Source organism: Protopterus annectens, chromosome 9.part0 (assembly GCF_019279795.1).
Source record: "Protopterus annectens isolate FY-2018-M chromosome 9.part0, PAN1.0, whole genome shotgun sequence".
In the NCBI taxonomy this organism is placed as follows: domain Eukaryota; kingdom Metazoa; phylum Chordata; order Ceratodontiformes; family Protopteridae; genus Protopterus; species Protopterus annectens.
Window position 1 is genome coordinate 850,137,454 of NC_056743.1, and position 18,396 is coordinate 850,155,849.

General features: G+C 38.9%; 1 protein-coding gene across 3 annotated transcripts in view; it reads right to left on the minus strand.

The window, feature by feature from the left end:
• Window positions 1–18,396, minus strand: part of LOC122811595 (zinc-binding protein A33-like) — a 231,444-nt gene that overhangs the window by 132,476 nt on the left and 80,572 nt on the right. Inside the window, exon 1 of one of the 3 annotated variants that reach the window (XM_044083547.1) lies at window positions 6,203–6,667. The exons of the other annotated variants lie outside the window; for them this stretch is intronic. Coding sequence (XP_043939482.1) covers window positions 6,203–6,601 — 399 coding nt within the window. The 5' untranslated portion in view covers window positions 6,602–6,667. Of the gene's footprint in view, window positions 1–6,202; window positions 6,668–18,396 lie in introns of those variants that run through there. 3 annotated transcript variants of the gene reach the window in all.

Below are 18,396 nucleotides of genomic sequence, written 5' to 3' on the forward strand. Positions count from 1 at the left end.
CATCATGACTCAAGTGCAGTGCGTTCAATTAAGTCAGCCAGCTAATACAGGTTATGGCTAATCTGACTACCTTCAGTTTTTCAAGCTAGAAGTTTATTTACAATGGTTTGACAGACTTTCACATCATTTTGACACAATTTTAATACTAGTAAATGCAAGGGAAGGTAGCACAGTGCCACAGCAGTTACCATTGTCATCTCCCAGTAATAGGTTTCCTGGTTCGATTCTTGGCAGGGGTGCCTTTTGTGCCGAGTCTGCATGTCCTCCCTGTGTATACATGGGTTTCCTTTAGGTGCTCTGGTTTCCTCCCACATTCAAAAGACATGCAGTAGGTGGATTAGACACACTAAAATTAGCCATAGGTGTGACTGTGCCTGCAAGTGTGTGGTGTGGAAGACCTACTGTGGCAGGGTTAGCCACCCAGTAGTGTAAACCTTGGTGCTAGATGACTGTCACTGCTGAAGTGACACCCTGCCCTCATGTGCAAAAATTGGGAAAAAGGGGTTGTGGATGGATGGATACCATTAAGGCAAGAACCACCATCAATATATTACTACACACACACACACACACACACACACACACACACACACACACACACACACACACACACACACACACACATATGCATACACATACATGTATACACAGATCTCCGTCAGATGACTGAATTTTCAGAACCTTGAAATTCATGCAGACAAGACCATATGACTGAGTTTCTGAAAACTTGAACATAAAAAAAAAAAACCACAAAAAATACTTTTTTACATTTATCCAGGGGGCAAGCCCCCCTGCACCTCCCACACCCTATGCAAACTATATATACCAACTCCAAGATTGTACTACAGTGAAGAAAAGGTTAAATTTCCCCGATACTCACCGTACTGTGATCTCCATTCAAAAGCCTCAAGTTTTCAAAAACTCAATCATATGGTCTCAACCATATGAATTTAGAGTTTCTGAAAACTCACTCAACTGATAGGGATCCATATACACACATACAAGTTAAGACACATTTACACATATATGTACATCTGCACACACACACACACACACACACACACACACACACACACACACACACACACACACACACACACACACACACACACACACACACACACACACACACACACGTGCACATGCTTTTTTGTTAGACTTCAGAACAGAAAGACATACACCACAAATACTTGAATGCACAAGCTTTAAATTTGCCTGCAACAAAGTAAAAGATGAGAAACCTAAAAACATGATTCTTTTCCTTTGCAGATGGGGCAAGCTCATTGTGCTCTCCACACTGTCCCTGAATTCCATGGCCATACAGTTCTCTGGAAAGGTAAAAGTCCTCAAAACATTGAACAGCAGCCTCAAGCAACATCATGTTTGTCTTTCACACTGATTTACACGATCTGGAGCAGAGGGCACATGTGAAGAAGCCTAGATATGTTCATAGGTTTATAGGTAAGTATAAATTATATATATTTATATATATATATATATATATATATATATATATATATATATATATATATATATACAAGCAAACAAAATCTGCTTGGTATCACATCGGGACAGAGGAAGGACGACAAGGAGACATGGTGGTGGAATGAGGAAGTACAGAAGAGTATACAGGCAAAGAGGTTGGCAAAGAAGAAGTGGGATTGTCAAGAGAGATGAAGAAAGTAGACAAGAGTATAAGGAGATGAGGTACATGGCAAAGAGAGAGGTGGCGAAGGCTAAGGATAAGGCATATGAAGAGTTGTATGAAAGGTTGGACACTAAGGAGGGAGAAAAGGACCTGTACCGATTGGCTAGACAGAGGGACCGAGCTAGGAAAGATGTGCAGCAGGTAAAGGTGATAAAGGATAATGAGGGAAACATACTCACAAGCGAGGAGAGTGTGTTGAGGAGATGGAAAGAGTACTTTGAGGGGTTGATGAATGAAGAGAATGAGAGGGAGAGAAGGTTGGATGATGTAGGGATAGTGAATCATGAAGTACAATGGATTAGCAAGGAGGAAGTAAGGATAGCTATGAAGAGAATGAAGAATGGAAAGGCTGTTGTCCTAGATGACATAACTGTGGAAGCATGGAGGCGTTTTGGTGAAATGGCAGTGAAGTTTTTAACCAGATTGTTTAATGAAGTCTTAGAAAGTGAGAGGATGCCTGAGGAATGGAGAAAAAGTGTTTTGGTACCGATTTTTAAGAATAACGGTGATGTGCAGAGCTGTAGTAACTACAGAGGGATTAAACTGATCAGTCACAGCATGAAGTTATGGGAAAGAGTAGTGGAAACTAAGTTAAGAAGGGATGTGATGATTAGTGAACAGCAGTATGGTTTCATGCCGGGAAAGAGCACTACAGATGCGATGTTTGCTCTGAGAGTGTTGATGGAGAAGTACAGAGAATATCAGAAGGAGTTGCAGTGTGTTTTTGTAGACTTGGAGAAAGCATATGACAGGGTGCCTAGAGAGGAGTTGTGGTATTGTTTGAGGAAGTCAGTAGTGTCAGAGAAGTATGTAAGAGTGGTACAGGATATGTACGAGGGTAGTGTGACAGCGGTGAGATCTGCAGTGGGAGTGATGGATGGATTTAAGGTGGAGGTGGGGATAAAGCTCTGAGCCCTTTCTTATTTGAAATGCTGATGGACAGGTTGACAGACGAGATCTGACAGGAGTCCCCATGGACTATGATGTTTGCAGATGACATTGTGATCTGTAGTGAGAGTAGGGAACAGATGGAGGAGACCCTGGAGAGATGGAGATATGCTCTAGAGAGAAGTGGAATGAAGGTCAGCAGGACTAAGACAGAATATATGTGCGTGAATGAGAGGGAGGATAGAAGAATGGCGAGGGTGCAAGGAGTAAAGGTGGCGAAGGTGGATGAGTTTAAATACTTGGGGTCAATAGTTCAGAGTAACGGTGAGTGTGGAAGAGAGGTGAAGAAGAGAGTACAGGCAGGATGGAGTGGGTGGAGAAGAGAGTCAGGAGTGATTTGTGACAGACGAGTACCTGTAAGAGTGAAAGGGAAGGTCGACAAGAGCGTAGTGAGACCTGCTATGTTATATGGGTTGGAGACAGTGGCACTGACAAAAAGGCATGAGTCTGAGCTGGATGTGGCAGAGTTAAGGATGTTAAGATTTGCACTGGGTGTGTCGAGGGTGGACAGGATTAGGAATAAGTATATTAGAGGGTCAGCCCAGGCTGGAAGGTTTGGAGACAAAGCCAGAGAAGCAAGATTACATTGGTTTGGACATGTGCTGAGGAGGGATGCTGAGTATATTGGGAAAAAGATGCTAAGTATGAAGCTACCAGGTAACAGGAAAAGAGGAAGGTCTAAGATAAGGTTTATGGATGTGGGGAGAGAGGACATGCAGGTGGTTGGTGTGACAGAGCAAGATGCAGAGGACAGGAAGAAATGGAAACAGGTGATTCGCTGTGGCAACCCCTAACGGGAACAGCCGAAAGAAGATGATGATGATGACATACAAGCAAACAAAATGTAGATTTCAAAGACAATTTTTTTATTATGGGATATGTTAGAAATCACACAGAGGAACTACATAATGGAAGAGGACCAAGTTACTATATCTAATGCAGGAAAGCATTGTGTTTGAGCTGTGGACAGTCATGCGTGATGATGAGGTGCATATTGCCAGGCTGTCACTTTTAGTTTAAGACTGATGCATGCCTCTGCTTAGGGCAGCAAAGAAATCATCCATGGAGAACTGTGCCTGGTATCAAAGAGCCTATATCAGGACATCTGCAGCAGGCAAAGGCATTTTGTTAAGCAGGAACCAGCATGATGTCTGGTGTGCAGTAACACCAGTTTAACAACACAAGAGTGAAACTGAATGTGTACTAAAACCTACAGACATTATATTAATGCAGCACAAATTGCCCATCATAAAGGATCAAGGATGTGAGGTCAGAAATCTACAATACAAAATAGTGCATGGGTAGATAAAATGAATTAGTTGTGGGAGGGCTCCAAACACTGTTCACAATGTGGAGCAATGCCTCTCAACCATTAAAAAACACAATCAAAATACAAACACAGTAGCTAAGAACTTTACACAACTCACAGCATAGTTAAATGTGTTGGTTTATATTTACAAGGATGTAAATGGGTGTGCCTTTGTTGAAGGTTAGGCATTGAGCTAGCACCTCGGCATTTCGTAAAAAATCTACTGCCAATCATTAGCGGACCAGAGTTCCACTGTGGCGACCCCTTACCGGGAAAAAGCCGAAAGACAAACAACAACAACTGTGGATGGAGAAATATAATTCACTATTATTTACTATGGACTTGAACTTAAAAATCTTAACATTGAATATGTACTAACCCTGTCTAATGTGAAAGAGGAAATTTTATGATAAAAAATGATATATATGTATATATATATATATATATATATATATATATTTTTTTTTTTTTTTTTTTTTTTTTACATACCATTTCTGACCTCTGGACATTCACTACTTATGCTTTTCCTTGCACTGAGCCTTTACATTCAATGTCTGCTTCCCTTGCTCTATAACAGCCCCACTAGTGCCCACAACCCTGCCTTAAGATACTTCTGCACTGGTAGCTCTAAGGCAACAAAGGTAACAAATTGGCTGACATCATTAAGGCAGTGCACTACTGTATTACCAGTGCCTAAGATCAATGCACTGATAGACCAACATCTCTTGCCATTGGTCCTTGTCTTGGTCTCTATCACTCTGCCCCTAAACGAACTATGCACACTTATGACACCTGTCACTGTTTACTTTGTTGTTTTCTGCACCAATCTGTTTGTCATTTCACTGGTTTCCCATCATCCCTCTCCCATGATAATACAGCAAGTATGCATTGATGCGTGTTATGGCAGCGAACAGGCTGACTTTCACACCTTACCTGAGAGAAAATTCAGTGCCCCCTTCACCCCATCCCTTGACATTATGTTTACTTCTATTCACCCCAACATGAAGTAACACCCACAGTATTCATATCATCCAGATCTCTGTGCAGTGCATAGTCACTTTTTTGGATTGACTTTAACAAATGCATTTTCAAATCATCCTTGCCTTTGAACAGGGAGCATATTCCTTGTTATTGTTACACTAAGATATTATGGTCATATCTCTCAACTGTCCACATTTTGGCCTTATATTATGGGTAGATTTCCCCATAAAATGTGTGGTTTTCTAACAAATCGCTGAGGATTAAAGTCACAAAATAATGACACAAATTTGAGTTTCAGACTTTATAGCCTTTAGAAAATGCATACTAACATAAAACTATTAATATATCAACTTTCTAAGTTTATAAGAGCAATATTTACAATCTGTCCCTATTTATGGCCTTTGTCCACATTTCTTGAGCTCCTCATTGTAAGTGTGGCTTACTTTCACATTATCATTCAGCATATCTTCCTGAATAAAGCCCTCTCTACATTCTTTCACCTCTCACATCAACTCAAGTCACTGGTGAATAAAGTTAATGGTAAATGCTACCTGAAGGCTATAAGCTTTAAATAATCAGATTCCTTCAGTTCAGTGTTTGATTCCCTCATCCTCCATTTCCCTACTGTGTGACTCTGAGCAAGTTACTAAGCCTGACAGTGCTCACAGGCATAACTCTCCAATGACCCTGATTTCACAGAATGCCCCAATCTTGTTTCATATATTTGGCCATTTCCTCATAAAATCTGTGTCTATCTGGCAAATTGTTGAGGACTGTAGTTACTAAATAATGACAAGCATTTCAGTTTCAGACTTCATATCCCCAGAAAATTATTGCTAATGCAAAACTTTTTAGTCTACCAACTTTCTAAGTATATAAGAACAATGTTTAAAATCACTCCCTGATTTGGGGCCTTTCTCCAGCATTATTTATTTATTTACTTGCTTTGAAATCAACTCTTATGCTAAGATGTTGTGAGTTATGGTCCCAGGCTGAGTCTGGAAAAGGTCAAAGTGAATCAGTGGTCTACACCACTGAACAAATAAATAACATGTTAAATGATGCCTACAGCATTAAAAAAACAGACACTGGAACTTTTGTTGCTTAAAACAACTAAAACTTTAAAAGCATCTGTGATTATTAAATATTTTGACATGAATTTCATTAATTTCTGCTGCCTTTATATAAATTAATCCTGAACTCTTTAAGCACTGCCAGTAAGGTGCTGAAATATCTAACTTTTGTTACCTTCATACCTTGCATAGCTCCGTGGGCTGTTTAGAAAGCTGTACACCAAAGGAGGAGGAGCTGGAAACCCTTTGACACCTTGCACATGCCCCAGGGTCTTGTGAGTTCTTCACAGTTTCACAGGTACATTTTTGTTGTTCTTTTCTTTCCTCAGTTTGCATCAGTTCCTGTACCGTCTGTACAATGTTTGCAAGTTGATAGTTGAAGTTGAAAGACTTTTTCAGGAATCCTTTCCGGCATATGGGACAGAACATAGAGCTCTGGTCTCCCATGTCCCAGAACATTTTGATACAATAACAACAGAAGCTGTGTCCACAGTTGAGACTCACGGGTTCCTTGTAAAATTCTTGACAAATAGTGCATGTAGCTTCAATTTTCAGTTTGGCTATACGTGAACGAAGTGTCATTTTGGATTACTTTCACATACTACTACCTGTCCTGCCTGCTTGTGCTCTGTTCTGAACTGTAGGTGAGTTTTGTTGCCAAGCAGGTATACAAGGAAGAATGTGTACAGCTAAAGGGACTTTTTTATTGACTTGATTATGTGAAAGAATGGAAGAGATGGGCCTGCCAGTAACTGAACTCTATTATCCTTAACCCTTTCATATCCAGTGCCAGTGTCTTAACTATTAGTTGTTCAGATAAAATAGCTTAAAAGTCCCTTTCATGAAATTTCTGATTTTTTACAGTGTACATTATGTCAGATGCCATAAAATTTCCATTTATGAAAACTACAGTTAATGGGAAAATCTTTTATGAGTTCAAATATGCAAATCCAATTACATTTCACACATTATCCGTGCCAGGAGAAACAATCTGCCTACATACCTCTCAACCTCTTAGAGCAAGAAATCTGGACAAAGCCATAAAAAAATTGGACAAAGGCTCAAAAATATTGACAATTTTTAAATATTGCTCTTACAAACTATAACTCTAAGACTCAAATATCTGCGATTATTTTCTGACTTCAGTATTTAATGATTTGCCACTAATTTTCCAGAAAACTACAATTTTATGAAAACTGGACCAAAAACATGAGGCAAAAATATGGATTTTCTGTGAAAATCTGTCCAGTTGAAAGGTATAACTGTCTATGTAGTCTGCCCATAGTTTTCATCTAACAAACAGCTGACACTATCAAACTCCTGTGCATTTCTTTCCTCCACTTTTCCGATGACTGCCTAAAGGCCTTGGCCGAGCTTCTCCTTCATTATTCATTCTGTCAATCTATTCCAAACATCAACCACTCACTCTGTGAGATAATGCTTCCTTAGCTCAGAACTGTAGTCTGTGCACTTTAGCTGGTCCCCTCTTCATCCCACCCCTGCTCCTCAGTTCCATCACTCATAATTCCATGTCCTAATCTTGTCAGCCTAGATCATGTCCTCCTTATAAGTGTGGTTTCAGGTCCTCTATACTTCTGTCTCAGTCGTGCCTAGTTTCTCCAAACCCTTTATTACTTTAACTACTTTCCTTTGCATCTTCTCCAAGACTACTTGTTCCCTGCTCCTGTCCCTATATGATCTCCAGAGTGGCATGCAATTCACCTGATGTGGCCTGGCCATTGTTCTATATTATGGTAACATAACCTCAATATCCCTGGAATGTATTTCTCACAAGTACAACAGAACAACCGGTCACCTGCATCTATATACTTTTCTGTCTGCATCTGATGGTCCAGTGGCACTGTTATCAGCATTCCCAGATCATTTCCTAATTAGCCTGCATTAATTCCACACACGTGCATATACCATAGTCTATTCTTGACTGCTGGATTAATGTGTAATCAATGTAGGGTTTTGCCTTTATCTGCATCAGGTCTTAAATGCTACCTTTATGATAGTTGAATTAGGTTATGCTTTATCCTCCATCTTCTAACACGACTTCTTCCATGATACCACCTGCACACACAAGTACCTCGCAAGATGGATGTAAAGCTAACACTATCCCTAATGTTACTGAGCAAAAATATCAAGGGTTACACTTGGCCCTTTGCTAACATTTACTTTTCATATTGACTTTATAACCAGTAAAGTATTAACACAACTTAAAACTTTGCTATAACATCTCACACCTGCTCTCCCCGAAAGCATGCTTAACTATTGTTAAGAATGTACTAATCCCTAGACTTGATTATGGACTCCCACCTAGTTTACAATCAACATACATTACCAACAAAATATAAGTAGCAGAAAACAAAATTTGTAAATGTATCTTCCTGGCTGATCCTTTACTTCACCACTGCTTTGTACTTAAAAAGGCCAAATGACTCTCAGTGACAGATACTGCCACATATGTCTTAAGAACTCTAATCTTTAAACTCTTAAAACAAGGCTACTGCCCTCCTCTAAAAAGAATACTTCCTATTGTTGACAGTTCATATGAATTGAAAAGTTTACAGGACAGTTTTCTTACCCTGGCATGTCCAAGATTCAAAACCACACAAGGTGAAATAGCTTTCTCCAGATTAGGACTGGTTACCTCGAATAACATGCCCTTAGACCCCCCCAAAAAAAGAATGTATAAAAGGTTTCAAGAAAATACTTAAACATATCTCCATTCTGAATCTTGTTGTAATTGCTTTAGAGACAAGGGTTAACAACCAACAAACCATGGACCTATTTATATCTCTGCCATGATGTAATACTATTAAACCTTAAGTTAATGATAACTGTCAAACTGATGTGATGAACATAATGTACTGTTGTCAATACTGATACAATGTATATATTCTTGTAGATACTGTATACATAATTTAGCTTTATGTAATTAATGTACATGTAACATTGTATTGTTTTTAACTGCCTTATATTACTCTATGCTCTGTGAGGTCATGACTGAAAAGGGTCAGCTAACCAGTACACACACCCAGTCATCAAATAGTAATAAATAAATGAATAAATATGTCTGAAAGAATGCCTATTATAACATTAACATCAGTGAAGTGAATTACTCTCTTCTCCTCTGATAGTGTCCCTGTTAATATAACCCTTTGTGTTCTTCCTTCTAACCATTTTTACAGCCATGTCAGTATTCTTTTTATCTCTGCATGACCTAGCCCAATGACTCCTCTAACTGCATCCAATCAGCCTATTTGTTCTATATGGTCAAGGGAGAGGCATTCATGGTGATGTGAGACCTTCTGACACATTTGTTCCTGGCCAGGAAGTCCAATCAGCCCGTTTGTTTCCCTGGTGGTGGGAGTTGGGTGGTAGAAAGTGGACCAGCTTACTGTTCCTGTGGTGCAGCCTACAATCTCTTCCCTCACATCTGGTGATCTAATTACTTTCCTTATATATGATGCTGCAGTCCCTTCTCTTACATGCAACACTGCAGTCCTTTCCCTTACATATAACATTCCAATCCTTTCCCTAACATACAGCACTGCATTCTCTTCCCTTACTTATGGTACAGCAATAACTTCCCTAACAGATAATGCTGCATTCTCTTCCCTTACATACAGTGTTGCAGTTCCTTTTATATATATATATATATATATAGAGAGAGAGAGAGAGAGAGAGAGAGCTGCAATCTTCCCATACATATAGTACTACATTTTCTTCCCTTACATACAGTACTGCATTCTCTTTCCCTACATATAGTGGTGCATGCTCTTCCCTTTCGTATATTGCTACATTTTCTTCCCTTACATACAGTACTGCATTCTCTTCCTTTACATATAGTACTGCATTCACTTTCCTTATATACCGTGTTGCATTCTGTTTCCTTTTATGCAGTGCTGCATTCTCTTCTCTTAAATATAGCACTGCAATCCTTTCCCCTACATATAGTCCAACATTATCTTCACTTATATACAGTGCTGCATTCTCTTCCCTTACATATACTGCTACATCCTGTTTCCCACCATATAGTTCTGCACCTTTGTCCGTCTTGTCTACTCTCTCCCTCCTCCCTATAAACCTTGTACCCAGTTATTATCATGCCCCATCCGCTCTTCTCCTCAGTTAATAACAACCTATGCAGAATTGTTCACAGAATCCCTGTACAACCATATAAATTGCTGTACAGAGGCTGCTGTACCTACTAGAAGTAAGCCCAACGCAAAATCTAAACACAAATTACACTGCTGGAATCCTAAAATTAATAGGGTATATAACAAAAGGAAAAAAGTAATGGCTAAACTCAGGAACAGCAAATTCAAATAATGATAGGAGCTTTCTAATTAAACTAAAGAGGAAACTAAGAGGACTGATTAAGTCCAAAAAGACCAACTATGAGGCCAAAATAGCCTCACAAGCAAAAGACAACCACAAGGCCTTCTACAACTATTAAACACAAACTATAATCGAAGAAAACAAAAAAAAAATGCACAGAGCTCAACTCCACTAATTTATTCAAACATCAACGATCTGGTACCGCGGCCATTCGCCTTCAGGGATACCTGAAGGTGAATGACTGAGGTAGCAGATCCCTGATGTTTGAATAAATTAGTGGAGCTGAACTCTGTGCATTTTTTTGTTTTCTTCTACAGCTCTGTCTGAAACCCCAAAAGCAGCACACATCAGTGTGCCGAACTGGTGATCAATGGTGCAACCTTCACTGTGCAGAGCGACATAGTGAATTTGCTGGCCGACATATTCAGCTCAAACTTCACCCCCATTCCCCTTCTGTCTCTCACCATAAAATTCCTATTAGCATACCCCCCAACTAGTAACAGGGTGCAGGTCAGGGTGGTGCTCACTAAGGCCAAAAACACAGCATCAATGTGTCCCAACAATATCCCAGGATGCCTTCGAAACAGCTGGAAACATGACCTATCAGGACCAATTGAGACACTTTTCAACTATAGCTCAAAACAGCTTTGTACCATGAGAAGGGAGAACTGCAGCATTTATCCCACTTCACAAAGGTTTTTTTCATAGATTCATAGATTCATAGATTATTACTAGGCTAACTGCCCTCATGGACCATTTTGAGCCTAGCCAATTACCCTCTGTGAGAATCAAACCCTGCACCTTGTGTTTCTAAGGTAAGCACCTTAATCATTACACCACCCTCCCACCCTTAACCGACCCCAGAAACTACAGCCCTATTAGTCTGACAAGTCTAATATACAAAGCCATGGAAGAAATTATTATGGAAATGATCATCAAAGACATAGGCAACCTTCAGACACTGGACCCAACTCAGTTTGGCTTTGACAAGAGAAGATCATGCCTACTAAACCTGGTGAATTTCTTTGAAAAAGTCAACAAGGCAAAGGCTGAGGGGAAAAGGGTGCATACTGCCTACCATGACCCGGCTAAAACTTCAGTGCAATACCCCACTCAGGCATAGTTGACAAACTCACCAAACAGGGCATAAATTCCTACATGTCTCACTAGATTGCCAGCTGGCTAACAGACAGGACCCAGGAAGTCAGAATTGGTGATACCACCTCCACTAAGAGACTGATCACCAGTGGTGTCCCTCAGGGCTCCGCGCTGTGACCGCTTCTATTTGTTATCTACTTCTCTAACATAAAGGCTAATATCTAGGGCCTTTGGCTGACCAAGGTAAGAGAAGATTTCAAACTGAGAGCTGTCATAGATTCCCCAATGACACAAACATCTTACAAGTGGTCTAACACAGACAAATGACTGGTCCCAAAGTCACCTACTAAAACTCAATGCCAAGAAATGCAATACAGTGCCTTTTGTGACAACTGACACCCAGGCTAATTACTTCATTGATAAGACACCCCTAAGAGTTGGCCCAGTCAGCAATAATCTGGCCTTTGGCCAATACATGGCCAAGGTAGTAAGAAAATCCTTTCATGTCGCCCAACATATAATTAAAGGCATAGCATCCAGGTCGAAGGAAGTCATAGTGCTGCTTTATTCAGACATTATCAGACCCACCCTTGAGTATAATGTCCCCTTCAGCATGCACCTGACCAAACAAATGCAACAGTTGGAATGCCCACAAAGGTTCCTTAAAAGGAGAATCTAGAGTATTGTCCGATATGGATCACCTTAAAGCCCCATCTCTGTACTCTGTCTCCTACAGGTTACTGAGGGGCATTTTATGCTTGGCATACAAAGCATCCTCGGATCCAGCTCTAGTGGACCTTTAGCTCATCCACAAAAGGAACAGCATCAAAACCACTGGATCCAAGGATTTAAATTTTGCTTGTGACATACATAAGACATGTTGGTGAGACAGGTATGTGGCTCAGAGGTTTCCTGTGCTCTAGAACAGGTCCCCAGTCCATGTGAAGCAGAGAGTCCATCCCTAATCCTATTTAAGTGTAACCTTGACCAATGGATGGGAAATTGGAAAGTCATCCTGGGTCTGGCCTTTATGTCTCTGATAGTCACAGGCAGAGAGTAATTCCCAAACTGGCATATCCTTTCACATAACCTTTACAAATTTCCTAACTAATACATCCCCCTTCTAATAAATGCCCATGATACATAAGGACACAACTGGACTGGATTGCACAGCTAGGCTTGTAAAGGCCCTGGTAGTCATTAGCTTAGTATATGACTGTGCGCATATTAACCTATGAAGCAGGTCTCCATTGTCCCTCTTATTCCCACATTGCCTTCACTAATAACATCTGCAATTCCCTCATTTTTCCTAAATTCTTGGCAGCACACAGTACAGTAGTCTAACCTCTCCTAGTTTTACCTCTCATTTCCTTCCTTTTCAACCTTGTCTTATCCATTAACTCACCTTCTAAATTCAGCTGCTTCCTTTTTATTGTTCTTACTTCTGGCAATCCATCTCCCTCCTCCACACAGATAGACATACACACATGCAGAAACTCACATACACACACACACACACACACACACACTCACACACACACTCACAGATACACACATACACACATACATACCTACACACACACACACACACACACACACACACACACACACACACACACACACACACACACACACACACACACACACACACACACACACACACACACACACACACACACACACACACACACAGACAACCACTCACTTATACACACACATACATGCATACCCACACACACACACAAACTCACATATACACACACATGCACACACACACACACACACACACACACACACACACACACACACACACAAAAACTTTAATTTAACGATACAGTTGGTCTGTTAGGTGGAGTTTGTTCTTGGCCTTGCTCCATGGACCATTTCCTCGGCTAGTCTTTGTAACCTTAGTCTTTGTCTTCCTGACTGTTTTAACACTTCTGGAAATCCTTCTACTCTGCATTCTGAATCTCTAAATCTACACAATAACTGTCAGTTTCTTCCTAGTACCCTAGACGGTCACTAATATCTAGCTGTACCACTACATAAGGATGCCTCTCTCATTTTTGTCATCATCTTGGTCACCTTTATTTATTTATTTAAGTCATAGATGAGCCAGATCACAGAAGTCTTTTTTTTTTTTTTTCAGCACGTTTGGCTCATGCCTCACAATTTCCCTTGGTATGCAATAATGTCTAGCCCTTTCTAGTGCTTTTTAATTACATATAGTGTTATAACGATGTATTTGTGTCATTAAGCAACTCATTCATTGCAAACCTTTTATTGTTATGACTCAGAGTGACAGTCCCATTTACCTTTTCGTATATCTTTACAGTTATCAGTCTCTTCCAATCTGATAACATGAGTTATTCAAAGGATGATAAAACAAAGTTGCACTGCACTATGCAGAAACCAGAATAAAGGCAAATTTGCCTGCTGTTTGTGAGCTTTCTTTTTCTGTGACTTTCACCAAGGTAGCTTGATCCTGAGTTTATGTTAATAGAATGAGCACAAAAATATTGTCCTCATGTATATCATAAAGTAAATGTTGATAACAACTAGAAGTTAAATTGTAAAAAACAAGAATCTTTGTAGAGTACAAGCTACCCCACACCACTTATGGGCCCCCATATGCTATCTTCAAGACCACTCAGCCACCTCAAAGTTACTATTACCACAATGTTCAATTTGAATTTAAGTTATCTGTGCATATAATAAAAGTTTCATAAATCTACACACATGCTTCTTATTAAGATGTAAAGAATTTACTTCAGTAACTACATGTAACCAAAAAAGATGGATGTGTTCTTCTTCATAAACAGCACTTTTGGCATTCCACTTATGTTTTTAAAAGTAAAAGTCTTACTTGGAAAAAAGTCAGTATCCAAGGAAAATACGAAATTCTATTTAAAAAAGCAGCATTATATGTTTTACTGCATGTTTGAAAATCTGAAATACATGCAGATGTTCAACAATATTGAACAACATGTGTGTGTGTGTGTGTGTGTGTGTGTGTGTGTGTGTGTGTGTGTGTGTGTGTGTGTGTGTATCTGCTTAATATCTGTGTACTTACATTGGAGGACTATGATCCTTATTAGGAAAGGCTGCTGTACATTCTGACACTCAGTTATGTAACTGAATGAGTGCAGAACAAAATCACTGGATGAAAAAAAATATAGGAAATCATTTTAATGTTATTATAAAACCACCCAGTGATATGAATATTGGTTATAAGTGATGGTTTGAGTATATTACCTTATTTAAGAAAAAGCTTAAGCAAAGTAAAATATGTCTGATAACATGAAACTGTACATATGGCATATTTTGTTTATACAATGACGATTCCTACTTGCAGAATTTATAGAACTAGGAGCATTACAATTTTTACAAAACAACCCTGACATTTTTTTTTATATGAAACAATGAATTATTAACATCATAAATAGGGTTTCTGTTTACTTTACATGTCTTACAAAACTAAGGACAAGTTGTTAGTAAGGCAAATTGACATTTCTATATTATAAACATGTAATCTTTTATTCTGGTTATGATTGTTGGAAAAAGTGAATTATTTTCCCATACTGGTCAGCATAAAAGGGAACACTGGTATTACATACAGTAATACCATGATTTTATAAAAAATATTTGTCATAATAAAATTGTTGTTGTAGAAAGGAATGTGACTCCATAATGAAATCTCAAGAAATCATTTGGCTGTTCATTTGAGTAAAAAGTTTCTCTAGACCTTAACATCATCTAGGGAAATATGCACTATTATACAACGACCCCCCCCCCATTAATATTCCAAAATGTGCACACTGATTGGTCAGCGTGCACGTTATAAATCAGAGTTATAGTAATGGAAAAAGGTCCGGTCGCCGTTTTTTTTTTTTTACAGCAATGGAGAAAGCAAGATCTCCGTTGCTTTTTAAAGTGTCTCACTATATTAAATGGGTTTAACATAGCGAGACAGCTTTTAAAAAAAGCAACGGAGCATCTCCGTTGCTTTTTTTTAAAGCTGTCTCACTATGTTAAACCCATTTAACATAGTGAGACACTTTAAAAAGCAACGGAGATCTTGCTTTCTCCGTTGCTTTTTTCAAAACTGTCTCGCTATGTTAAATGGGTTTAACCTAGTGAGACAGCTTTAAAAAAAGTAAAAACCAAGGGTGAAGAGTGGCACAAACACAACTATTAACACCATGGGGGTGGTGTACCTAGCTCTTTGTTCAGAGTGTGGACAATTTTATATAGGGAAAACTGAGAGGAAATTGTGCAGAAGGATATATGAGCATTGTTATAGTATTAAGAGAAAAGATGAAAAAAATGCATTATACAAACATATTCAAATGGTCCCTTGTCATTGTTTTACGTTTCGGATATTGGAAGTGGTAGGACATGATTTTAGGGATGGAGACTGGAATAATAAATTATTGAGGGCTGAAGTTAAATGGCAACTAAGACTTAATGCCAGTGAAACCCCAGGTTTGAATGAGCATGTCAGTATTAAACATGAATTAAAATATAGGGCATTAAAACTGTGAATTTTCAGGTTATATCTAAATAGTATTAACCTGTTTATTTAAAATTAATTCTTATTTCCTGTTTTTTTTAAAATCATCGCTGTTATGTTGCAGACTGTTTTAATAATTATTATTTTTAGGGATCTTATATGGATTTTTTGTATGGTCACTTTAAAGGATTGTATTGTACCTAATTAAGTGTTAATTATGTTATTATATAAGGCTGAGTAGTTGTGATGAATTTGTTCTGAAGAAGTGATAACACGAAAGCGCTTGACCTTTTATTTAATTTTTATATCTTGTGAATAAAATACGTTTCGGCTATAGTTATTGGAGTCAGAGTGGTTTGTTGGATTAACAGCTTTATAAAAAGCAACGGAGATTCTCCATTGCTTTTTTTAAAGCTGTCTCGCTATGTTAAACTCATTTAACATAGTGAGACAGGTTGTAAAAAGCAATGGAGATCTTGCTTTCTCCATTGCTTTTGCCCACAGCTCTGATGTACTGCGTAAGTATACGCATGCGCAGTACATCAGAACTGCCGCAGAATACCAGACAGCTGCGGAAGGGCAGCAAGGAGGCATTATACAATGCCATTATTTAAGAAAAGTAAATTTTTTTCTTAAATAATGTCACTGTATAACAGCAATAACCCACTTCTGGGTGTGGGTAATGCTGGATTTACCCACGGTTGGCTTTGTTTGGCCACTCGGGTTTCGCCCTCGTGACCAAACCACACCAACCGTGGGTAAATCCAGCATTACCCACACCCAGGCATGGGTTATTGCTATAATATCACATCAGGGCAAGTAAACTGACATTTATCTCTGGTTACCCATGAAATCCATTTAGTTTATACAAAAAATAAGATACATTACTAAGAAGTAATAAAAACTCTATACTTCTCAAAATCACCAAAAACATGGGCTAAAATGAATAAATAGTAAAACTCTGTAGCCCATAAAAGAGTTTCAATGATTTCTAGAGAGAACATACTAAACAGGGTTTCTTCTTAAAATAGGGGAATTGATCATTTAATTAACTGTTTCAATACTGGTGTATTTTGCCATTTTCTTTATTTTAAATGCAAATGCAGTGTGTGTGTGTGTGTGTGTGTGTGTGTGTGTGTGTGTGTGTGTGTGTGTGTGTGTGTGTGTGCTGTTAAATTTAGTTTTAGCATTATTATGTAAGAACATACATTGGATACAAATAAATTTATTTTGTTCTCTGTGGAAGTCATTCAGAGTGTTTTTTTTTTTTTTATGGACAATAGAACATCAAAGGTTGGACACTATACTTCTTCTGCATTCCTACCTTACAATTTTAAAAATGTCTGAGGAGATTGCCTGGTCTCTTTATTACAACATTAGCTTACAGATCTGTGCTACATTGACTTTTAATCTACGACATATTTTTCTTCCAGAACATAGATTATCCTTTAGAACAGTGGTTCCCAAACTTTTTTTGATTCTCTGCTCCCTTGCTCTATCCAGGTTTTCCCAAGGTGCCCCCCCCCCCATGGTGCGCATAAAGTGCACATTTCATTTATTTATTTATTTGACATTTGTTTAACGAGGCTGCCCGACTGGACTAGGAGACCTGGGGAGAAAAGCTCAAAAGTACAATAAAAAGGCAATTACCAAAAAAAAGTGTACATTCTGCTTAACAGCATAACACTGATCTACTATAGTTAAGAGGTAAGCAAACCTAATGGCAACCTTATTAACTTTATAAGAGCAATATTTAAAATCTGTCCCTATTACTTGGCTCTGTCCAGATAACTCTCAACTGTATAGATTTTTGCAGAATGTCCAGTTTCAGCCTCATATTTTTAGCCTTTTTCTCATAAAATTGTTGTTTTCTGACAAATCCCCGGCAGATCATTGAGGTTGAAGTCAGAAAATAATGACAGACAGTTGAGTTTCATACTTCATACCCTTCAGAAAATTCATGCTAATGCAAAACCTGCATTTCTATCAACTTTCTAAGTTTGTGAGAGCAGTACTTAAAAGTGTCCCTGTTTTGTGCTTTTGTACCCCCACTATTTTTGGCTTTGTCCATATTTCTTGATCTAAGACAGCGAGAGGTATATGTCCAGTGATATGGTCCAGACGTACGCAGACCTCATTGCTGCTGCCAGGGATCACTCTCACCCCCATGACAGACACACACACAGACACACACACACAGTCACTTCCTCATTCATACCTGCATTCACTCACAGATCGCTCTCTCTCTCTCTCCCGATCAAACACACACACAGTCACTTCCTTATTCATACTTGCATTCACTCACACATCACTCTAACTCTATCCCGATCAAATACACACACAGTCACATCCTCATTCAAACCTGCATTCATTCACACATTGCTCTCACTCTATCACACCCACTTACGTATTCATT